This window comes from Herpailurus yagouaroundi, unplaced genomic scaffold, assembly GCF_014898765.1.
Source record: "Herpailurus yagouaroundi ecotype Mexico unplaced genomic scaffold, PumYag 165, whole genome shotgun sequence".
Classification (NCBI taxonomy): domain Eukaryota; kingdom Metazoa; phylum Chordata; class Mammalia; order Carnivora; family Felidae; genus Herpailurus; species Herpailurus yagouaroundi.
The window spans coordinates 30101905-30126610 of record NW_024412406.1 but is presented as its reverse complement, the minus strand read 5'-3'; the positions used below and the strand labels follow the sequence as shown (position 1 = coordinate 30126610).

The 24706-nt window shown below is 44.9% G+C and overlaps 2 protein-coding genes across 4 annotated transcripts in view; both read right to left on the bottom strand.

Annotated features, from left to right (window-relative positions):
* The window catches only part of PXDNL (peroxidasin like), a 430785-nt gene extending 416315 nt beyond the window's left edge, over positions 1-14470 (bottom strand). Inside the window, exon 1 of the mRNA XM_040487847.1 lies at positions 13755-14470. Coding sequence (XP_040343781.1) covers positions 13755-13918 — 164 coding nt within the window. The 5' untranslated portion in view covers positions 13919-14470. The remainder of the gene's footprint in view (positions 1-13754) is intronic.
* A 5299-nt stretch (positions 14471-19769) lies between these two features.
* PCMTD1 (protein-L-isoaspartate (D-aspartate) O-methyltransferase domain containing 1) overlaps positions 19770-24706 on the bottom strand; it is a 70823-nt gene continuing 65886 nt past the window's right edge. For all 3 annotated transcript variants that reach the window (XM_040487814.1, XM_040487817.1, XM_040487815.1), the window contains exon 6: positions 19770-24017. In XM_040487814.1, coding sequence (XP_040343748.1) covers positions 23650-24017 — 368 coding nt within the window. In that variant the 3' untranslated portion in view covers positions 19770-23649. The remainder of the gene's footprint in view (positions 24018-24706) is intronic.

The following is a 24706-nucleotide window of genomic DNA, read 5'->3' as shown; positions in this document are numbered from 1 at the left end:
AAAAAAAAGGAAAGAAAAACATTATCAGAAACAAGTGCAAAAAGGGAAAATACAAGATTTAGAAAAAGTAGATGGGAAACATTGATTTTTGTCTTCTCCTGGAACTAAAAATAGCTATTAGCCCCTTGAAATAGTTTCTAGACAAATGTGAGGTGTAAGTAAATAAAATACTCCTGAAACTAATTTGGAGAAGTTTAAACGGTGTAATGACGGACGGCCCTGTTTTCTTGGGCTGTTCCTGTGAGCACTGACAAGAACTCCCATGGGCCCTGAGTTATAATCCCCAGTTGGTAGCTGCTTTTAGCTGATTTTGAGCATTTTGGAAATAAATTCTCAACATTGCACCAGCTCTTCATCTATGCTCGTCTTTAGAGATGGTCAAATACAGATGACAGCAAAGTCTGCTTGTCTCCAACAGGGAGCTGGGCGGGTGACACGGGACGGGGAGAGCTCCAGGTGGGAAGGCACTCTGTCCCACGTACGTGGGGTGAAGAAGGAAACAAACCATCTTTTTGTGCACCGACGTCTTGTTGGAACCGAGGGGATCCCCTGGAGAAGTGACGATCTTCTTAAGTACCTCCTCCCTGCCCCCGCACTACAGGATGAGTCTGTGCTCAGATAACACACGTCTACGTGCTGGAATTTGGGCCTCCAATTCTCTTCTCTTCTCTCCTTCATTTCCGCCAGAGATGTTTGTGTCTAGGCACTGATTTCCTTCCCTAAGCCTGCGATTAAGTAGCACATCACATAGCGTGCTTACAAGAGTGGTGGTCAACACAGGCGAAGCACGAGGTCGGGGTCACAACTGTCAGAAATCATGTTAATCCAGGCCAAACAGGGCAGTCTGCAGCTTTCATAGAAGGTAGGGCCTGCCCTACGTAAAGTGCCAAATGGGTGACGTTTTCACCGCCTCTCAAGTTTCATTTTGCCAGTTGGCTCCTTTACACGTTCAACACATTTTATGTTGGCGGGCCCTCAGAGTTTGAAAAGATGCGATGTAATCTGTCTTCTCTGCCCTGGAGGGACTTGGTCTGTCAGGGAGACAGTTAACAACCCTAATCCCATGCGGCATGTTCCCTGGTCAAGACGGGACAAGGATCTCCCAAAGACTGGGAGGAAGGGAAAGGAGATGGAGACCAGTTCCCAGAGGCGAGCTCGAGCTGACCTCTGAAGACTAAGCAGAAGCAGGCCAAGCTAGGGGCGCCTGGGTGGCGCAGTTGGTTAAGCGGCCGACTTCAGCCAGGTCACGATCTCGCGGTCCGTGAGTTCGAGCCCCGCGTCGGGCTCTGGGCTGATGGCTCAGAGCCTGGAGCCTGTTTCCGTTTCTGTGTCTCCCTCTCTCTCTGCCCCTCCCCCGTTCATGCTCTGTCTCTCTCTGTCCCAAAAATAAATAAACGTTGAAAAAAAAATTTTTTTTTAAAAAAAAAGAAGCAGGCCAAGCGAGGACAACGGGTGTCCATTCATCGCGGGCAGAAAGAGCAGCGGGTACAAGGCCTGTTGGGTTCTTGCATCTCCGGACTTCCTGCTGCACCTTCCTAGAAACACAATCCACAGACTTTTTAATTGTCCAGGGGCTACACTCTGGTACGAATTTAATGAACCGATTCCCTGGTCCTATTTGGTCTGTGAGGGCATAACATCCCTGCAAGACAAAATGTGTGCTTTTCACTGGAGTCTTGGGTGATCTAACACAAGGGCAGATGGTGGCAAATGCTGGGATCTGGTAAGCTGTTGGGGAATCTAACTTTGGGATCCCTCTAGGTTTTTTTCAAACCATGTGTGCAGGCAGCTGCCTCTACTGATGACTCGTGGGGCTCCCAATCCAGGTGGCATTGGGAAATGAATTTTAAGATCTCTTCCTGGATTTGCAAAATGGCGGCAGAGTAGGAGGACCCTAGGCTCGTCTCGTACCACAATCACGACTAGATAACTATCGAATCATCCCAAATACTCCAGAAATCAACCTGAAGACTGGCCAAGAAACTCCACAACGAAAGAGAGAGAAGAGGCCACATCCAAGAAGGTAGGAAGTGCAGAGACGGGGTTTAGGGGAAAAAGAGATTCTGGATGCTGCAGAGAAGGGTAGCGGTGGTCGAGGAGAAGGGCAAGAGAGAGAGGAGCACACAGGGGAATGCACAAAGAGAACATTTGCCCAAAGCCACTGGTTTGGGAAACGAGGGGGGCTAAATTTCGTGGGTTCTTGCGACCAGCAGGCCTTGAAACTCCAGTTTTAACGGTCAGGGCGCCTGGCAGGGATACAGCCCAGAGGGCACTGCCCTGCTCCTGGAGAGAAGGTGGGCAAACAATTGGGCTGGGGGGTGGGTGGCGGACGGCATGGAAATAACGATCGGAGGAACACCTGGGGCACACGGTGGGGAGATCGTTCGCTGGTCTCACAGCGCACCCCTGACAGGCAGCATTCACAAAACGCCTCTCTGGGAACAAAGATGCTGGCTGACACCATTTCAGTTCCCTGCCCCTCAGCACGAGCACAAAGTCACCAGCGCGGCACCGACACTGGCTGCCTCACTTGCTTACCCCACGCCCCCCCTTACTGTGCTCTGGCAGAACTGCCCTTCTCAGTCAAGCCTGCCTCAGTCCCAGCATGGGGGGCCCCTCGCCCAGAGGACCAGCACAAGCCCCTGCCCACCCTGGAGAAATATAAGGATAAGAGAACATTATGAAAAACGATACGCCAACATGTTAGGCAACCTGGAAGAAACGGGCAAGTTCCCAGAAACATACAAACCACCGAAACTGAAAAAGGAGAAACAGAAAACTTGAACAGACCTATAAGCAGCAAAGCAATGGAATCAGGAATCAAAAAATTCCCAACAAATAAAAGCCCAGGGCCAGATGGCTTCCCTGGGGAAATTCTACCAGACATTTAAAGAGTTAATACCTCTTCTTCTCAAACTATTTCAAAAAATAGAGGAGGAAGGAAACCTTCCAAACTCATTTAATGGGGCCAGCATTATCTAACCAAAACCAGATAAAGACTCTAGTAAAAGAGAGAACCACAGGCCAACATCCCTGATGAAACGTGGATGCAAAAATTCGCAATAAAATACTAGCACATCGAATCCAACCATACATTAAAAAAAGATCATCCACCACAACCAAGTGGGATTTATTCTTGGGCTGCAAGGGTGGTTCTATATTTAAAAATTAATCAGGGGCGCCTGGGTGGCTCAGTCGGTTAAGCGTCACACTTCGGCTCAGGTCATGATCTCGCGGTCCGTGAGTTCGAGCCCCCGTGTCGGGCTCTGTGCTGACAGCTCGGAGCCTGGAGCCTGCTTCGGATTCTGTGTCTTCCTCTCTCTCTGCCCCTCCCCTGCTCACACTGTCTCTCTCTACCTCAAAAATAAATAAAACATTAAAAAAAAATTTTTAAAAATTAAATAAATAAAATAAAATAAAATAAAAATTAATCAGCGTGACACACCCCAGTAATAAAGGAAAGGATAAGAACCATACGATCATTTCAATAGATGCAGAAAAAGCATTTGACAAAGTACAACGTCCATTCATGAAAAAAAAAAAAAAAAAACCTCAACAAAGGTTTAGAGGGAACATACCTCAGCATAATAAAGGTCGTATATGAAAAACCCACAGCTAATATCGTCCTTAGTGGGGAAAAACTGAGAGCTTTTCCCGTATGATCAGGAACAAGGCAGGGATGTCCACTTTCACCACTGTTATTTAACGTAATACTGGGAGTCCTGGCCACAGCAATCAGACAACAAAAAAAGGAAAGCCATCCAAATCAGCAAGGAAGAAGTCAAACTTTCGCTATTTGCAGATGACATGATACTCTATACAGAAAACCTGAAAGACTCTACCAAAAAACTGCTAGACCTGGTATGCAAATTCAGTGAAGTCGCGGGATACAAAGTCAATGTACAAAATCTGCTGCATTTCTATACACAAATAATGAAGCAGCAGGAAGAGAAATTAAGGAATCGATCCCGTTTACAATTGCTCCTAGGAATAAATCTCACTAAAGAGGTATACGACCTATACTCTGAAAATTATAAAACACTGATGAAAGAAACTGAAGATGACACAAAAAAATGGAAAAACACCTCATGCTGATGGGTCAGAAGAACAAACGGTGTTAAAATGTCTATACTCCCCAAAGCAATCTATGCAGTTAATGCAATCCCTATCAAAATACCACCGGCATTTTTCACAGAGCTGGAACAAGCAATCCTAAAATTTGTATGGAAGTTCAAAAGACCCCAAATAGTCAGAACAACCTTGAAAAAGAAGAGCAAGGCTGGAGACATCACAATTTCAGACCTTGAGTTACATTACAAAGCTGTAGTGATCACAGCAGTATGGTCCTGGCATACTGTGATCAACAGAACTGAGTAGAAGACCCAGAAATGAACCCACAACTCTATGGTCAATTAATCTTCACCAAAGCAGGAAAGATTAGCCAACGGCAGTCTCTTCAACAAATGGGGCTGGGAAAACTGGCCAGCAAACTGCAAAAGAATGAAACTGGACCACTTTCTTACACCAAACACAATAATTACTTCAAAATGGATTAAAGACCTAAGTCGTAAATGTGAGACCTGAAACCATAAAAATCCCAAAGGAGAACACAGGCTGTAACCTCTCTGACATCAGCCGTAGCAACTTCCTTCAGATATGTCCCTTGAGGCAAGCGAAACAAAAGCAAAAATAAACTGTATCCAAAAAACAAAACAAAACAAAAAACTTCTGCACGGCAGAGGAAACAATCAACAAAACTAAATGGCAACCATGGAATGGGAGAAGATATTTGCAAATGACATATCTAATCAAAGATCAGTATCCAAAATACATAAAGAACTTATGAATCCCCCAAAACCAATAATCCAATTAAAAAATGGGCAGAAGGCACAAATAGACATTTTTCCAAAGAAGACATCCAGATGGCCAAAAGACACATGAAGAGATGCTCCACATCACTGATCCTCAGGGAAACCCAAATCAAAACCACACTAAGATACCACCTCACACTGGTCAGAGTGGCTAAAATCAACAACACAAGAAACAAAACGTACTGGTGAGGATGCGGAGAAAAGGAACCTCTTGCACCATTGGTGGGAATGCAAACTGGTGCAGCCTCTGGAAAAGAGTATGGAGGTTCGTCGAAAAGTTAAAAATACAGGGGCGCCTGGGTAGCTCAGTCGGTTAAGCATCTGACTCTCGATTTTGGCTCAGGTCGTGATCTCGCAGTTTGTGGGATCAAGCCCCGCATCGGGCTTTGTGCTGACAGCACGGAGCCTGCTTAGAATTCTCTCTCCCTCTCTCTCTGCCCCTCCCCCATTCACGCTCTGTCTCTCAAAATAAAGAAATAAACTTTTTTTAAAAAGTTAAAAATAGAACCACTCTACGATCCAGCAATCCCACTACTAGATATCTACCCAAGGAATACAAACATACTAATTCAAAGGGATACATGCACCCCTATGTTTACTGCAGCATTATCTGCAACAGTCAGACTATGGAAACAGCCCAAGTGTAGATGGACTGATGAATGGATAAAGAAGATGCAGTCTATATTTACAACGGAATATTACACAGTCATAGAAAGAATGAAAGCTTGCCATTTGCAATGATGTGGATGGAGCCAGAGAAGAGTATGCTAAGCGAAATTAGTCAGAGAAAGACAAACACCGTATGATTTCACTCATTTGTGGAGTTTCAGAAATCAAACAAAGGAGCAAAGGGGGGAGACAGAGAGAGAGAGGCCACCCAAGAAACAGATTCGTAACTATAGAGAAGAAACTGGTGGTTACTGGAGGGGAGGTGGGTGGGGGGCTGGGTGAAATAGATGACGGGGATTAGGGGGACACTTATCATCATGAGCACTGAGGGACGTACAGAATTGTCGGATCACTATATTGTACACCTGAAACTAACATTACACTGTCTTTTAACTATACTGGCATGAAAATAGAAACTTAAAAGAAAAACTCCCCACCCCCCCCAAAAAAATCTGTGTCCTTACCCTTGGAAAACAGTTACACACCGTATTATAGATATCTATCCTATCATATCCAGCCATTAGCGCTTTGCAGTATTTAAGGTTAAATGAGGGCCTTTGGGTTCTGCTTGTTAAAATAAATGAAGTTAGTAGACTTCGGATTTTTTTTATATATGTTTAGCTGAAATCAGGTTCATATTTTTCTTTTTTCCATTTCAAAATCCAAACATATTTTTTTTCTCCTACTCAGATAAGAATCACTGGGAACGGAATGATCAGTCCGAACGGATCAGTCTGAAACAGTCAAACAAGATGATTTTTAGACCTAACCCTGTTTTTCACTGCACAGTGTGGAGTCAGACAATAAAACCATGTCGTGTCATCTGTTGTGGCTACTCAGTCGCCCGAAAGAAAGGCAGACTGTTTAAAATGCTTAAATGTTTCGGGGCGCCTGGGTGGCGCAGTCGGTTAAGCGTCCGACTTCAGCCAGGTCACGATCCCGCGGTCCGTGAGTTCGAGCCCCGCGTCGGGCTCTGGGCTGATGGCTCGGAGCCTGGAGCCTGTTTCCGATTCTGTGTCTTCCTCTCTCTCTGCCCCTCCCCCGTTCATGCTCCGTCTCTCTCTGTCCCAAAAATAAATAAACGTTGAAAAAAAAAAAATGCTTAAATGTTTCGTGTCGCACTTGGAAAAGTTGCCATGATTCGAATTTTGGTCAGATATGCTTCATTTTACGCAACGGCAAGAAGGAGAATTGTGAAACATATATACCTCCCATGTATCTCAAGAAATCGTTTGTTGTATCTCACAGTGGAAAGGATTAAATAAAGAACAACACCATGATGTTTCAATTCGGTCACTAACCTATTTGTTTTTGATAAATAGTTTGGTAACTTAAACCCGAGTCACTGCTATGGGCTGAGTTCTTGATTCGCCTTCAATTTCACGAGTTGAATCCTTAATCCCCAGGGTGCTGATGTGAGGAGGTGGGGCCTTTGGGGAGTACTTAGGTCACGAGGGGGGAGCCCTCAGGATAGCATCAGCGCCCTTACAGGAAGAGACAGGAGAGAGATGGTCTCCCTCTCCCTCCTGTGAGGATCAACGAGAAGGCAGCATCTCAATGGACCAGAAGAGGCCTTTCATGAGACATCCTGGACCTCTCAGCCTCCAGAACTGTGAGGAATAAATGTCATTTCGATCACCCAGGCTAGGGCCGCCTGGGTGCTTCAGTTGGTTAGGTGTTCGACTCTTGATTTTGGCTCAGGTCACGACCTCGTGGTTCGCGAGACTGAGCCCGGCATCGGGCCTGTTATGACAGCACGGAGCCTGCTTGGGATTCTCTCTCTCTTTCTCTCTCTCTCTCTCCCCCAGTGCCCCTCCTCTCCATCTCTCTCTCTCTCTCTCCTTCTCTCAAAATACATAAATAAACTTAAAAAAACAAATCACCCGGTCTATGGTATTTTGGTACAGCAGCCCGAGCTAACACAAGCACCTGAAGCAAGTTGCCCACTCCACCGAATAAGCGACACTTTAAATTGAACGCAATAAATTAACAGAGACATCCGGTTGCTCAACATCCACTGTCTCCTGAACTGAACTTCTGTAATTCTCACCATCATTATAACGTCTCTCTCTCTCTCTCTCTCTCTCTCTCTCTCTCTCTCTCCCTCTGGAGCCAGAAACATCAGACTCATTCCGAGCCTGGGCTGGGACGTCCATCTGCCGCAGCCGTGATGGTCTCCAGATGCCTTGGCTCTGAGGCTTGAGGCCTCTGTCCTGCTGGATTTTCTCCCTCTCCGATAAGAGGGTCTGCACCCTGCCTCGTCCATCTGGACCTCGAGCTCTCGGCTACGTTCTCACACTGATGTGCGATGCACTGATGCAGCTCCCCTCGGAGCTGCAAGGTCCAGCGAAAACATACCGGCTCCCCCCCCTCCCGTCCTCACTGCTCCCGCCCGACTTCCCATTCCCCTTGCCTGCCACTCGCACGAAGCATCCCCGCCCTCTAGACAACAAACGAGAACAACGCGATCCCTTCGACCTTCTCCTTCTCTTCCAACATCTTGAAGGCACACGTGGCACTCTGCTAGCTCCACTTCTGCCGGCTTTGACCACCCTCCTCCCTCTTGAAATACAGACAGTACTCCTCTCTGGGACGCCTCCTCCTTCGTCGGTGGCCGTGTTCCTCGCGGACTCCTCTTTCCTTTCTCCCCAGGGGCAGCATGCCCAGCACGGGGCGGAACTGTGCAGTGCACAGACCTTGCAACCACAGCTGGTGGGCCGGGCTCCCGCTTACATCTGTTTGCCTGGCCTGCGGGGCTTTCCAGAGTTGTAGCCCAGGCTGCCTTTGCTCATTCTACAAGCGCCTCCCGGGAAATCCCATTTCCTCCTGGCTGAGTTAATGCACGCTCTTCTTCCAGGGACTCTCAGGGCTGCACCCCTGGCCTCCCGAGCTTACGGTCTTTCTGAGCCTCTCCCGCCAGGACGCCCAAGCAAAACTCAACAAGGTTTCTCTATTCAGCTTTTCATATATGCAGGAGCTGTCCAACTAGAACGGGAACCTCAGCTTTGCCACCTCGTGTGGTAACTACCCCCCTAAAAGCTGCCATTGTGCAGTGCTTTCCTTCATGTCACATAGAATCTATAGGAGGGACTGAAATGCAGAGCTCAGTGTAGAAAACACGAGTGTACTCCACTCATTTAATCAGCACAGATCGCCCAGGTACAGACCATGGTAGGAAACCCCCCCACAAGATCACATGGATCCTGGCATCACTCGGCAATCATGCGTCCCCATTTTGCTGATGAGGATACCGACACTCAGAGGGGGACGCTAACACCCCCTTGACGGAGGCCAAGTTCTGAAATCTGGAAAAGCCGGCCTATTACTCCTTAATCCTTGCAGTCTGGCTTCTGCTCCCCAGATGAAGCTGCTTTTGCGAAGTCATCTGCACCGTCCGAGGGTCAGGCTGTCCTTCAGCGCGCAAGCTCGGCGCCGCGGTCCCCGGGTCCTGCCACTCCGGGAAGCGTCGTCTGCCTTCCCTGCGGTGGCCTGGCCGGCTCACTCTCCCCGCTACAGGGGCGCGTTCCCGTCACACTCCTCTGCCCTGCAGTTTCCCTGGTGGCTTAGGGGAGTGCTCAGCGTCACAGATCTGCACCTCCAGGTCAGGTCCCCATAACCACCCGCTGCACTTCAACTGTTTGTCCCACGGGAGACCTCCAAAGTAACACGCCCACATGGGATTCGTTTCTCCCCTAAACTAATTCTCCTGTAGGTTGGCTTGAATGAAGGGTGACTCCCAGGGATCAGGGCCGGGCCCCACCCTGGACAGTGGGGCCGACAGCTGGCGGCTTTTCCCCCTCCACACCCCTGACCCTGCCCTCTCCTCACTGTTCCTCCGCCCCAAATCCTTCTCTGAGGACCGAGCTGTCCTGAGTCACGAGGGTGGTGAGGCCGCACGGCGTTAGGTCCCCAAGATTGGAGGCACGTGCCGAAATAGTGGACCTTGACTTACGAAGTGGCCAATAATGGGAACTGCGTTTCAACTTTTAGCTCCATTTCTCTCCCCAACAGGTCCGCACCCGGGGGGAGGTTTGAATTTAGATGCAGTTCAGTCGGGGCCCTCATGCTTCCCTTCGATCAGGCCAAATGCGGGAAGCATCCAGGGCGCCCAGGCCTGCTCACCACCGGCAAGTGATAACTCAAAGCCAACAAGTTACGTCAGTTATAAAAAAGTTATGAAAAATTCTGTTTCAAAGGTCAAAGTAACCCCTGAGGGTTAAATTAAAAAAAAAAAAAATCTAACTGGATTGGAAACTGGAAAGAGCTGAAGGAACCCTGGTTTCTTCTCGGACAAGATGACATTTTTATCGGCTGGATAAACGCTGTCACGACTGCACGTGTCATTTTTCCACTCGCCACCCCCAGCCTTCCTCCCGAGGTTTGTCTTCCTTGGAGGGCAAGGCGGCTTCATACATAAAGGAAATACCTCAATTAAACAGTGAAAACTTCACACTGTACATACTGGTGAATTTAAAGCTTTGGGGGAAATTCTCACTTTTTCCATTTTTCTCGTGAAACTGAGATGGTTTTTTAGAGTCCCTTTAATCACAGTCCCTGAGTTCCACTGATGCTCACTCTTTCACTCCCGGAAATTCTAAGAACATCTTATTTCTGAACCAGCGACTGAGATTCCGGAGGTACAACCTAATGACCCGGGGCCAAAGTAAAATCAACAAAAGCTAAGCAGGGCTTCTGACTATTGAACAGGCACTCCGAAGTTCATTACTAGAAATTTTTTGTTTGCTAATTCCAATTCCAACTCTGAAAGATTTGCTCTGCTAAAATACACTTTGAGGAGTGACAGTTTCCAAATGGTAGTGGACTGGGGCGCCTGGGTGGCTCAGGCCGTTGAGCACCCAGCTCTGGATCTTGGCTCAGGTCGTGATCTCACGGTCCATGAGTTAAGCCCTGTGTCGGGGCTCTGTGCTGACAGAGCGGAGCCTGCTTAGGATTCTTTCTCTCTCTCTCTACTCCTACCCCACTCTCGCTCTCTCAAAATAAATGCATTAAATGAATAAATAAATAAATAAATAAATAGTAATGGACTGTTTGCTGATACTTGCTTTGAACACCCAAAGATATCTTTATAGATGGAATTAAATTAAAATTGGGGGGGGGGAGAGTAGTTCTGTGTTTTTCCATACTTGAAACACTCATTAGCCATAATCAGTCGTTAAGTATAGTGAAGTTTCCTTATCTACAGTTGAGAAGAATATTTTCTGTGTTAAGGTTAAAATTTTCAAAGCACGTAAAGGCAAAATCAAGAAAATTATACTGCCGCTCATGAAATTTACCAAGCACTGTGGCTACGTATCATGCGACATGTTGTTGCACCGTTCCCACTGTCACAATGATCACACACATCTGAGCGTGGTTTGACGAAAACTCCTGATGCTGCTGCTAGGGAGAAATCTGGCCAGGTCCCCCCCGCCTCAGCTTCCAGAGGCTGATTGGGTTTTTTTCTTCAGCATTTTTAGCTTGATGCAGTTACTCGCGTACTTTCATAATATTGCTCACGTGACCATGGAATCCCAGGTCAGCTGATCCGGGGCCCAAAAGAGGTAGAGCACCAAGTTTCGTAAACGTCACATACATTTCTTGGCCTTTATGCCATTTCTCTAATAAAGGTCGCAGATGAAAGGTCCCAGGACAAAGGGAATCCCCAAACGCGTGTGGTGGGGCCTATATGCTGTTGCGTTTCGTAAAAAACAAAACAAGACAAAAAACGGGCAAACAACTTAATTATCCTCTAAGATGTAAAAGTTAGGGACTTTCATTCCTGACTTCCGCATCTTCTTAAAAATATGGCAAGCTCAGGGGCGCCTGGGTGGCGCAGTCGGTTAAGCGTCCGACTTCAGCCAGGTCACGATCTCGCGGTCCGTGAGTTCGAGCCCCGCGTCGGGCTCTGGGCTGATGGCTCAGAGCCTGGAGCCTGTTTCCAATTCTGTGTCTCCCTCTCTCTCTGCCCCTCCCCCGTTCGTGCTCTGTCTCTCTCTGTCCCAAAAATAAATAAACGTTGAAAAAAAAAAAAAATATATATATATGGCAAGCTCATTAACAATAGGCCCACATTCCCACGGGGCACCACGAGCTCAGGAGCTGACCGGCCCAGACCGCTGACTGCCTCTCCCTCCCCCTCCCTCCCCTCGCCACCCCCCCAACCGAAGCCGAGCTGTCCCGCACACACTCACACAGCAGTTTGCCTTTACTGTACCAACCGGTTTCCTGTAGGCCTTTGGTTTGCAGCTCCTGACCTTAATTGTAAATATAATGACAGTGAACCCTTCCGTGGTGCTTAGTAGGACCAGACATCTTCCTAAGTATTTGACATGCATTATCTCATGTCATCTTCAGAATGACCCGAGAGGGTGAACACAGTTAGCGTCCCCATTGAATGGACCAGGAAACTGAGACAAGAAGCGGAGAACTCACCCAAGGCAACACACATTTCATCTGTAGGGCATCTGCCTCACGGGCAGGCCTGGTCTGGAACCTGAGAACTACTTTATTTCTACATGGAGTGGAAGGCTCTTCGAAAGTACATGCACAGTGTTGGGGCGCCCGGGTCTGTTAAGCGTCCGACCTCAACTCGGGTCACGATCTCACAGTTCGTGGGTTCCAGCCCCGCGTCGGGCTCTGTGCTGACAGCTCGGAGCCTGGAGCCTGCTTCGGAGTCTGTGTCTCCCCCTCTCTCTGCCCCTGCCCTGCTTGTGTGCTCTCTCTCAAAAGTAAACATCTAAAAAGGTACACGGACAGTGTGCTTTCAGTCCTGCCCATTACATCCAGAAGAGAGTGTCTGAGTGCTCATTTCTTCTTTGAAACACCTAAGAAGCAAAATCTTAGGTCCAGGTTGGAACGTAGGTGGCCTTTTAAGTCCATGGCACTTGATGAGACAAGCCGTCTCCTCTCCAAGATTCTGTTCCTGTCAGAAACCGTTCTTACAAAGTGACACAGGGATGGTGACGAGGACGAGGGCCCCTCTGGAGCAGTGCTCTGACTGGCTGCACAACGCAGGGACCCCAGGCTCAAGAATCTGTCTTACTGGTTTTGAGAGTAAGACATATTTTGGTATTTGCGAGCAACGAACAAAAGGCTCAATCAAAATTCCTAAAAGCACGTGTGGCAAATCTCTCTCTCTCTTGCTACACAACCACCAACCACTAGCTTCGACTTTTCATTAGCAGGCTAAAGTCCTCATTTCATGATTATAACCAACGCGCGCGTGCGCGCGCGCACACACACACACACACACACACACACACACGGTGCTGATTTTATCTCACTCTCGAAATTCCGGGAATCTTGGGCTATTTCCCCTCGGCTCAAGAATGGACTTGGAACAGGGAAAGGAGTTCCCTCTTCCACGGACATGACACAATCCACAAAAACTTTACCAGGGAGAACCCTTCAAATCTGTCCTTTCAGCGATTTTCCTTGTCTTGTGATGTAAGGCTTGAAAACTATAGTAACAAAAGATCTGCACTTCACACGTATTATTTAATTTAACCCACACGTCAATTCTACGACACAGGCTTACTATCGCCAGATTGAAGAGAAGGAAGCGGAACTGGAACCCAGGCCCACCTGATTCCTATATTGCGGGTTATTCTACCATCCCAGAATGCCTCCCGGATGCTGATTAGTCACTGCTCCGGAAGGCTTCCAAGCACTCTGCTCTCCTGGTCCATTCGGAGGGACCGCCCTGGAAAACCAACAGTCCCTCAAGGGCCTGAGACTGAGAACGTCACCCACCTGAGACGCCCAACGCAAAGCCCAACAATGAACCGAAAAAACCCAGGTCGCCCGCACATAATGAATTGGAAGCACATTCCGAAGCCAAGTCGCTTCTTTCCAAACGGGACAGATACATGCTGACCTAATTAGGAGTCTGAAAGTTTCTGGAGGAGAGGATGAAAGGAATAACCTGAGAACCTACGCAGGAAAACTCCTAAACAAAGATGAAAATTCTCAATAGCAAGTTCTGGAAGATGCTGGAAAAGAGAACTGCACCCAGTGCAAGTACATTTATTTCAGCTCATCCTCGCTCACATTTTCTAGTCCCACAAAGCAGAATCATTAAGTTGTCTGAAAAGCGGAAAAACCCTCTCCCTGCCGGGAGCAGGGACCGCATCAGGAACCCCAGTTAAGAGAGGAGCGCTCAGTTCCGGCAGAGGGCAACGGAGCGGCGCTGCACCGGCATCTGTGTGAACTTACAGGACTGTGGTCTGCTGCGGCACCTGAGGAATGTGATCCAGCATCAAGTGCATGCAGCGGACGGTGCTCTTCGAGCAAAGGCACCGGCTAGGGCAGGGGAGCGCGGGCGGGCACCACACGACCAGGAGGAAGCAAGTGGTCCAGCAGGGGAGCCTGGGCGCCATCGCTCCATCCGCTGCCGGAAGCGAAGCGGCGGCGGCGGCGGCGGCGGCGGCTGCTGCTGCTGCCGTGCGGGGCCCGTCGTGGGGAGCCCGGCTTGGGAGCCCAGCTACGAGCGGCTCCCGGGGAAAACTCCGCTTCTGGCCAATCCAGGAGCAGGGGGATCACGTTACAGGGCGGGGGGCGCCCGCCGCCTCTAGGGGGCGCCGCACCCCCCGAGGGCCGCGGAGAAGCTCGTCCCCGCCGGAGCCGCTTCGGGGAACGAGCGTGCGCCGCAGGCGGCAGAACGCAAGTGTAAAGCTTTTCCAAAGTGGCTTCCACTGCGCGTTACGTAAGCCCGGGCCTCCGGGCCCCCAGCCGTCTGTCCTTCTGAAGCTCGAGTGGATTCGTGATGTACCGAACCAGTGCACAACGGCTTTCCTTTTTATCCGGTAGTATCGCCAAACCCTAAAGGGCAGGCAGGGCTCTAATTCGCTGGTCTAGGCTCACATTTTCCTGTGCTTCCAGAAATCGGTTTCGTTGCCTCCTGCGCATTCCACTCCTGGAAACCCAAAGCACCTCACTCCTGAGATTCAAAGCAGGTACTTCCGATTTCCTCCTTGAATATTTAACGTTCAAGGCTGTGTGTTTAAACCGCGAACTCCTGCACCAACGCGCAGAGGGGACAAGCTGATAGAAAAACAAACGCGCAAAGTACAAGGCCGAGCCACCTCGGGGCCGGGTGCACCACGGCCGGCCGGAGCCTCATTTTTCGGGTTTAACCGGCCACGGGTCCCTGAGGGAAGTGGCCCTGAGACACGGGCCGGGACAGACTTCAATGACCATGCCTTACACACGTGCTTTTTGGGTCACTCTAAGCAGGTATTTGGGAAAGGTTTTTGGTTTTATCCTTAAAGTTTTCAAGCAACTCTTCCCCCTGAACTAGCACTTTAAAAAATGTCAAAGTAATAGAAAAACACGAAAATGTGGGATGGTCCCACGGGGGCAACCATCCCAGAGAACCAGACTGGCAGACAAATCTAGGCATTAAAGGTCTAGTTTGGTCAAACTTTATCAACCTGATGAGGAAAAATAAATTCACTCGCCTCCTTCCCAGTAAGTTTTCAGTCCCTTTTCATTCTACTGCGGGTGAATACTGCCCTCTTTTGGCAAAATGTTCAAACTTAAATATGCGGGGTTTTAACATTTTTAAAATACAAAGATCAGAAGAAAACTTATCTCTATGAACGAGAAGGATTCTAAAATACACTTTCAGCATGCTGACATTGTTCGTGTGTATTTTACTAAGTCTGTTGCAATAAACTAAAAAAGCAGATTTCTTTTCAACCCTACGTCTTACAAGAACTATGCGCTTACCACCAATGTTTGTGACTTGGAGGGCTTGGATGGACGAGGCATACAAATGTGTGCGTTTTCAGTTCAAAATACAACATCAGCTTGTATTCATAGAGCATTTTTCCAGGATGGACTATACACTTTCTATAGGTTTCCTTAGAAACCCAAGCTGCCATTAAATGAGACAATCTACCCATTACCTCCCACGAATACAGGGCAAAGAACCGCAAGCAAGGCACAGAGAACGACGTGCATGACACAGCCAGGACAGGCTGTAAATTCTTTCCCAGAATGCCTTAGAACAACTCCCTTGCAGAAAACCATTAAGCTATGTCAAATACCATGAACGTTTTAAAAAATACATCGATGTGCTAAGTGAAAGACACATACAAGAGTCCAAAAATGAAGGGAAAATGAGAAGCTGGCAAGGTAAGTAAGCACAGGTTGGTTCAGCTTCAGAGTATGTGCTTAACCAAGTAAAATAAACAGATTTGGGGGTAGACGGGAAGAAGAAAAAGCCCTTTCCTAAGTGGACCGTCTGGTGGAAAACCTGTATTTTCATCAAGTTCATGAGGGACGAACTAGAAACAATCCACTTTGCCCCCTTCCCCCATCCACCCAGAAAATGCAAGGAAAAATGCCTTTCACACTTGAGAGGGGGAGGGAGTAAAACAAATCTCCCTGGAGATACAATATCCCCAAATTAGCTTTTACATGAATTTTCTACCTGAGTGGTCTGAAAACCTTAAAAAGAGGTCATGCCCCAGTAGTGCTTCTGGCTTAGTCAAAACCCACAAAATGTAAGAGAAAGTTATAAAAGCCTTAGAAACATAGTGCACAGGGGCACCTGGATGGTTCAGTCAGTTAAGCGTCTGACTTCAGCTCAGGTCATGATTCATGGTTGGTGAGTTTGAATCCTCTATCAGGCTCTCTGCTGTCAGCGTGGAGCCTGCTTTGGATCCTCTGTCTCCCTCTCTCTGCCCCTCCCCAACTCGCGTGCGCACGCTCCCTCTCTCTCAAAAATAAACATTAGAGAAAAAAAAAAACCATCATGCACAGAAGCCCACCTCATAAGAGTTCAAGTATATATGGAATATAATAGTAGGACCTGTAGGTTTAGAGAAATGAATGTATAAATAGCAGAAATTTATAAATAAAGAGCAGAAAATTATAAAAACAACCAAACAGGTTTGAAAAAGAAAAATTAAGACATTAAAACCCAACGTAAGGGTTTAACAGCAGATTTAATGCAACGAAAGAATTAGTGAGTAGAAGATCAATTTGAAGAAATTATTTTAAATTCATTGCTGAGAGACAAAAAGTTGACCAATACTTATAAGGAAAAAAAATGGCCAGTTCCAGAACTGATGAAAGACACTAACCCACACAGCTACAAGACAAATACCAGTAGGATAAAAAAATTCATACCAAGGCACATTTTATGAAACTAGAGAATTAATGCCAAGACAAGAATATTTGCAATGTCAGGACAAAAATCTTTACAGTACGAAGATAAAAGACAGATAACCTTCAAAGGAATGGCTATTGGTCGACTTCTCAACAGCTGTAGTGAAAGCCAGAATGTAGAAACGTAACTCCACTGTTCTATGGGAAAAAACATTAATCTAAAATTGTACGGTCATACTTTTCAAGAAGACAAAATTTTTCCAAACAGGAAACAACAACAACAACAACAACAACAACTAAGAATTAGCAACCTACAGTCTTTCACTAAAAGAAATTTTAAAAGATGGGGGAGCCTGGGCCCCTGGGTGGCTCCATTGGTTAAGTATCCAACGCTTCATTTTGACTCCTGTCATGATCTCACAGTTCGTGAGTTTGAGCCCCTTGTGCGGCTGGGCACTCACAGCACAGAGTCTGCTTGGGATTGTCTTTCTCTGTCTGCCCCTCTCCCCCTTCTCAAGATAAACTTAAAAAAAAATGGGGGTGCCTAGCTGGCTCAGTCGAGTGTCTGACTCGATTTTGGCTCAGGTCATGATCCCAGGTTTGTGGAATTGAGCCCTGCGTCATCAGGCTCTGCTGAGCGTGGAGCCTGCTTGAGATTCTGTTTCCCTCTGTCCCTCTCCCCTGCTCGCACGCTGAAATTAAAAAAAAAAAAAAAAAAAAATTAAAGATGTATTTTAAGCAAAAGAAAATTGTAATGACCTAAGACCAAAGAAGGTATAATGAGCAGAAAACAAAACAGTGCAAATGTGGGAGTAAAGCTAATGGCATACTTTAGGGGCTTACATATTTAGAAATAATACATACAATATGTTAGTCTATTAATTTTGAAGTGATGACTTCAGAGCTGAGGTGTCCTACGTGCCTTGCCTCACTTAGGAAGATAGGGTAACTTCAGACTTTGATAAATTAGGAGAGTGTTTTAAAATATTGAGCGGGGCGGGGGGGGCGGGGAAGGAGCACACATAAACAGGAATGGACAAAAACTAAGAGAAAACAATTATCCTTTAAAAAGAGGAGAGAACAAAAATATTGAAAAAGGTGTATAGCACAAAATACTCGGTACTAATATTTAAAATGAATGTAAATGGATGGATTGCTTTAAGTAAAATTCAAACTCTAATTTTTTTAAGAGATTCAGCTATATGTTAATAAGAAACATCGCAAAAATAAGGATATAGAAGACATTGAAAGTAAAAATTTTAAATGCTACATAAGTATCAAACCAAATGGACTTTGAAGAATATAAAAATATAAAAAGGGTTCCCACATACCATTAAAGGTTCAAATCGCCAAACGGACATAGCAAACCTAAAGTGTAGTGTCATCGCATCAAAATATACAAAGCAAAAATGGAAAGAACTACAACGAACATTCTACCATCAAAGTGAGAGATTTTGCTGAAAATCACAAAAGCACAGAAAAAATGTTTACATAGACTGTATTAGATTTGAATACAGTCAAAAATTTGACTCAAATGACATTTACAGAACACTATACTGAACAACACAATATGTATTCTAAGCACACCATGCCATTTATTTAAAATGACATTGGGGCACCTGGGTAGCTCAGTCAGCTAAGAGTCCGACTTTGGTTCAGGTCATGATCTCCAAGCTTGTGAGTTCCAGCCCTGCATCAGGCTCTGTGCCGACAGCTCGGAGCCTGGAGCTGCTTCGGATTCTGTGTCTCCCTCTCCCTCTACCCCTCCCCCATTCATGCTCTAAAATAAACTTAAAAAAATTTTTTAAATGACTTTATATGGGCAAAAAAATAAGAAACAAGGCTGCTCTTGTTCATTGCTTCTATTCAACACTACAGGAGGCCCCAACTAGCATATATGCAAACAAAAACAAAATCCAAACAAAACAAAATCCAAAGGGAAAAACAAACTGTCTCTATAAAGACGATTTGGTTATCTATGTAGAAAATTTAGAACAATCACAACAGTGTTTTAAGTAATGTACAAAAACCAATACAGAGCAAACATAATTTTAATAAACATTACAACAGTATTGAAAAATATAAAAACATGTACACATAAAATCTGAAGATGTAAAAAAAAGAAGTACCATATTTATGGATCGGAGGACTCCGTATCATAAACATGTTACCTCTCACATAAATTGATCTATAAATTCAGTGTGATTCCAAAGGAAATCCCAAAAAGACTGTGTGCATGTAATCTGAGACGCTGGCTCTAAAATGGTTATCAAAGTCAAACGGTCCAAGATTGGCCAAGATATTCCTGAAATTTAAGTGGAAAGGACCTACCTCACTAGATCAAGAATTATTGTACATCTGTAGTAAGACTGTGCAATTTTAGCACAGGAATCCATAAATGACTAAGAAAACAGAAAAGAAAACCTGGACACAAAGCACAAACATATGAAAACTTAATTTATGATAGTTGAAACTGCAGATCGGAGGAGGAAAAAGGGACTTGTCAAAAAATGGTGTTGAAACAGTTGACCAACTATGTAAAAAAAAAAGAACTTACTATTTCTCGCTTTATGCAAATATCAGTAGCAGGTGTACTACAGACTTAAATGTGAAAGACAAAAATCACAGAACTTTTGTGAGAAAATACAGGCTAGTGTTTTCACGATCCTGGACCGAGGCTGTGTGAAGGTGAATCTCGCACAATGAAAATGGAAAACGTGGGGGTGCCGGTGTGGCTCAGTCAGTTGAGCGTCCACTCTTGATTTCGATTCAGGTCATGATCTCACGGCCACGAGATTGAGCCTCACATCCAGCTCCACTCTGGGCATGGCGGCTGCTTAAGATTCTCCTCCCTCACCCTCCGCCCCTCCCCTACTTGTACCCACTCTTAAAAAAAAAATGGGGGACAGGGGCGCCTGGGTGGTGCAGTCAGTTAAGCGCCCGATCCTTGACCTTGGCTCAGGTCATGATCTCATGGTTTGTGAGTTCAAGGCCTGGCATCGGGCTCTGGGCTCTGCGCTGATGGTGCAGGAGCCTGCTCAGGATTCTGTCTCTTCTTCTGCCTGCCCCTCCTCCACTTGTGCGTGCACCCACACACACAACTTTCTCAAAACAAACTTTTCATTTTTTTAACTGAAAATTTTAATTCACTAAAGACACCACAAACAGAATGAGAACAGAAACCACAACCTGACAAAAGAGATTTGCAATGCACGTAACTGACAATGGGTTAACAGCCAGAAGACATAAGGAACCCTGAAAGCCAATTTCTTTAAATCATTTCCAAAAGACTTGAATAGAAGCTTTACAGAAAGGAAACCTAAGACCAAGAAACACTCAGAAAGGTACAAAACCTCCATAACCAGTAACAAAGCCTCTGTAACACTTCACACTGCTAAACACGCACAGATCGCCATCAGACGCAGGCGAGGTCCCGGAAGAGCTGGAACATGAGAACGTGGCAGGAAGGCACACGCTGTTCGGCTATGTTGCGCCATCTAGTGAAGGTGAATGTAAACATGCTCTATGCTCCAGCAATTCTACTCCCAGGTGAGCACTCTGTGAAGGCTCCTGCACGCGTATGGTCGCAAGACATGCTGAAGAATGCTGCCGACCAAACCAGCTGACGTGACAACGAATGTCCACGGACGGCAGAATGAGCAAATAGACTGAGTTTGCGGGTGCTGACTCAGCTGCATACAAAATGGATCGATCTCAGAGAGGCAGTGTGGACTGAGACAGTCACCTGCAGAACAAGAGTAGAGCTCCACTTGTGAAGTTCAGTATGTATGAGGCCAAGTGATACACTGTTCAGAGACACGAACATACGTGGTAACGCTATAGCAAAGAGCAAGGTCGGGACTGACACAAAAGGAATACCCCCCAGGGGAATAAAGAGGACACTGCGAAGGGCACCCAGGTCACGGTGACGCCAGTAGTCAAACCCAGTAGTAGGTACACCCGTGTACTTACATGTACGCTGAATTATTATTCCTTGTGTTTTGCGTATATCTTCTAAATATCCTTCATATATACCTAATACTTTATAAAATTAAAAAAAAAAGCCTACACTGTCTTCAAAGGTGGCAACACTCCAAAGGAAATGAGATGTTCAAATACAGACAATGAACCGTATACAATAATTCAAGCATATATCCATTGGTATAGAGATTTCCTAAATTAGGAAGAAAATGCCAGGCTACTAGGGAACAAAACTGAATTATATGCAACTGCTTATTTAAAATAACGTTCCGAGTCTTCCCATGATTGAACAGGCTTTGCTTCACTTTTGTCCTCTCAAACAGCTAGAAACCAATACTTAACCTTTTTGGTGTTTTAACCGTGACGCGTGCTGTTTTAATGACATTTTTGTTTATTAGGACTAGAACCAAATGTATCAACTAGTAAGAAGTGTAGACTTAAACTGTCTTCTTGGTCGTTATGTCTTGAGGTTTATCAGGTGCTGGATGCTACTTAAAGTCCTCTCCATCTAGCTGTCTGACTTCGGAGACTCGTGCTATCTCCCTAGCCCTCCTCTCTACAAAAGAAAAGACTAGATTATTTCCACTGTTTTATCTGGCTGTTAAAATCCCATGACTATAGTCCTCATCATCTTCATTTAATTTTACCTTTCTTTGCTACTTTTTCCACCTATAAAGCGTAATTATTCACACTCAAGTAACCATGAATTCATTAAAAAATAAACACGAACCCAAAATATTCTTGATCATTCTAATATAGTCCCATTAATAAAAGGGCTTTCACTTTAATTTTCATTTATTTCTACTTCTTTATTTAAAGTCAATAATAAAGTCACAACTGTAAAATGGATGCATTTAAAAACACAAAAGATACATTTCAATGACAAAAATATGTAATGGCAACGAAAACCTACTGTATACTTTGCCAAGGTCCAGAGTAAAAGACCATGTGAGCAAGTCAATCTTCAAATATATCCTTAACAAAAACTCTCTTCTGAGTAGTCAAATCATCATTTAAGAATATGTATGTTTACTATCTGGACACGAGCTCCAAAACCGACAGAGTGAGTATGGAGAGGGCGGCCGGGGTGGGGGGGTGGTGCTGGATAAAAACAGGTGGGCACCAGGAACAATACTAAACTTCTAAAACTAACATTTAATTTAAAATAAAGTGACCATTCCTAACAGATGACAATTGTATCAACTATTTTTTTTTCCTTGAGAGAAATGAGATGGGACATTTCTTAACAGTAACAGCTTAGCAATCATCTAAAAAAAGAAAAAAATTGTGGAGATAACACCCAACCCCCCAACCCCTATCACCTAGCCCTATAGTCACTGGTATAAAACAAACACCTTCCATGAAATTATCTTTCCCATTACTAAAATACCCTCCTTTACTTGAGATAATTCATACTTAGAATATTTCAAATGCTCATTTTTAAATGTGTAGAATTACCAGAGCTGAGATTTTTTAAACCAACTATGTATTACTAATAGTTGAATCTTTGAAAAGAGATAATAACAATCCTTTTACTACGTATCAGTTGGGTTTCCTTAAACATAGTTGATCAACTACGGGAACAGGGATGCTGGTGGTAATAAGTGATACACTCAGATTTTTCCTTTTAAAAAATACATAATCCATGTTACATGAAGTAATCAGTATGTTCCATTGTGTACTTTCTTAACAAGGAATGACTATTTTCAGGCCCTAGTGGGAAGAAAAGGAACAAATCAAAAATGGCATTTACTGTTGTATCGCTGATAAGCTATAATTAATATCCAAATGATGGATAGTTTAAGTGTGTGATATTAAGAAAAAAGTGATCATTAGAACTTCACCAAAAACAACAACAACAACAACAAACAACCCACACACCGTGAGAAAGTTAAATGAGCACAACATAGGTCCCAAAGATTACACTATGATTCTGAATTGGATTTTCAAAACAAGAGGCATCTACATACAATTCCTGTGAACATCTCCTACACGACAAAGATGAGTTTCTTTCTGAGGCTAGCTCAGTCCTACCTTGTCAAAGACAAAGATTCAAATGAACCAGAAGTTCCATTTGCTAAAGTGCACCTGCTTCTGAGAGCAACCCAAGAAAGGGGCCGTTACTCAAGCTTACTCCCTACCTGTCTGTCGTATCGACAGTCATACACAACAGTGGATTTTTTTTTTTAAACCAAACACTTTATACAGTGGACAAGAGAAAAACCCATCCTACACATACTATCTTCTAAAACTCCAGAGAGTAGGATAACCTCATTGTTTTTAAATACTGAAAATGTAAAGGGTCCATACAAATCAAGAACTGTATTGAGTATATACTTTTTATTTAATACTCACTTGATGTGCTCTTAAAATCTCTAGGAGAGAAGCAGATAGTTTCCCATGTCTTTTGGCAATAGATTCAAAAGCAAAAGTAGCAGTGCCACTGGACTCCACGAAACTTTGTTTTAAAGCTAAATTATTCAACATCTGTATTGTTATTGCACTCATAGATTGCCCGGGATACTACGGCAACTCAACAATAGTGACTGCAACCAAAGTAAGGTGAGTGGGTCTACACAGCGTTTGATTTCCTGATTCGCTCAGAAGGTTTTCATAGAGGAAAGGAAAACAACTGTGTTCAAACACCAGTATATGCTTAACAATTATGTAACCTTCTATGAAATGAAATGTAAGCCTCAGCACTACAAATCTGTCAGGAATCAGAAAAGGATTTACGGTATACAAATCTTGAGTATTGTTGTATTCCACTCTTGAAGTCACTCTGAGTTAAAACAGCCTTTTTTCCAAGATTTAAAGAAAAATATATTTTATAAAAAGGGATTCTTTTTAATTACTGAATACATCATTTTTATTACTAAGACAGAAACAAGTTATACCTTTTCCACTACAGTTCGCTCTGTTGAAAGAATTCGCTCTCTTTTAACTCCTAACAAATGCTACATTTTCAAGACTAAAGGAATTATCAGTAGGCATTCTTTCTTCTTGATCTAAGTTATTTTTCTCTAAAATATGTCAAGTAAGCCTTTAAAGATTCAGGGAGAGGGAGTTTCATGATTTTTTCTCTCAGTAAATTCTGAGGTGGTTCTTCTGGTTTCATGGCATCGCTGTGATCTTTCTCGTCCTCTTCTTTGTTATTCTCCTCCATTTTCTCATCCTCCTCACTGTCTAGAGGCTGAGGGATAAGCTGATTACCCACAAATACGTAAGTATTGATTCTCTGTTTAACCCTCTTTCTTTTCCTTTTGGGTGGAGCCCTCTGAGGAATCCCCTTGGCCTGTATCTCATCATTTATGAAATTTCGAAGTGTACGTCGGATATAAATGCGAGCCAAGTCTTGGAGATTCCGGACAGCACAGGGAGCTAAAAAAAAGAAAAGCGCAAACAAAACACACACACAGAACACATAAAAAAGCAAAACATTATACACTGCTCATTTCTTCACAGAACAAAATCTTTCTTAGCAAACGTTAGAAAACACCAAGTATAAAACCTCTTCTTTTTCTAACAAAGACTTCAAAGGTGCTCTCTATATGCCACGCCACCATTCTCAATTCTGTGGAAAGCGGGGAGGTGTCTATGTGTAGATATGTGTGTATGTGTGTCCCCAGGTATATGCATGAAAATTCTTTGAAAGAGGAAGTAAGAACTTAGAAACGGATTCCGTAAGAATGAAGCAGTTAGGGGATAAGAAGAGAAGATAGATTTTATACCACATATATTTTTTTATATTTTTGATGTTGAAAACCATACAAGAGAACGATCTATTCCTAAAACTCAAAGGCAACATTTGAACGACTGCCTCAGTCTGAGCTTTAAAGCTTGTGCGGGGCGCCTGGGTGGCGCAGTCGGTTAAGCGTCCGACTTCAGCCAGGTCACGATCTCGCGGTCCGGGAGTTCGAGCCCCGCGTCGGGCTCTGGGCTGATGGCTCAGAGCCTGGAGCCTGTTTCCGATTCTGTGTCTCCCTCTCTCTCTGCCCCTCCCCCGTTCATGCTCTGTCTCTCTCTGTCCCAAAAATAATAAATAAACGTTAAAAAAAAAAAAATTAAAG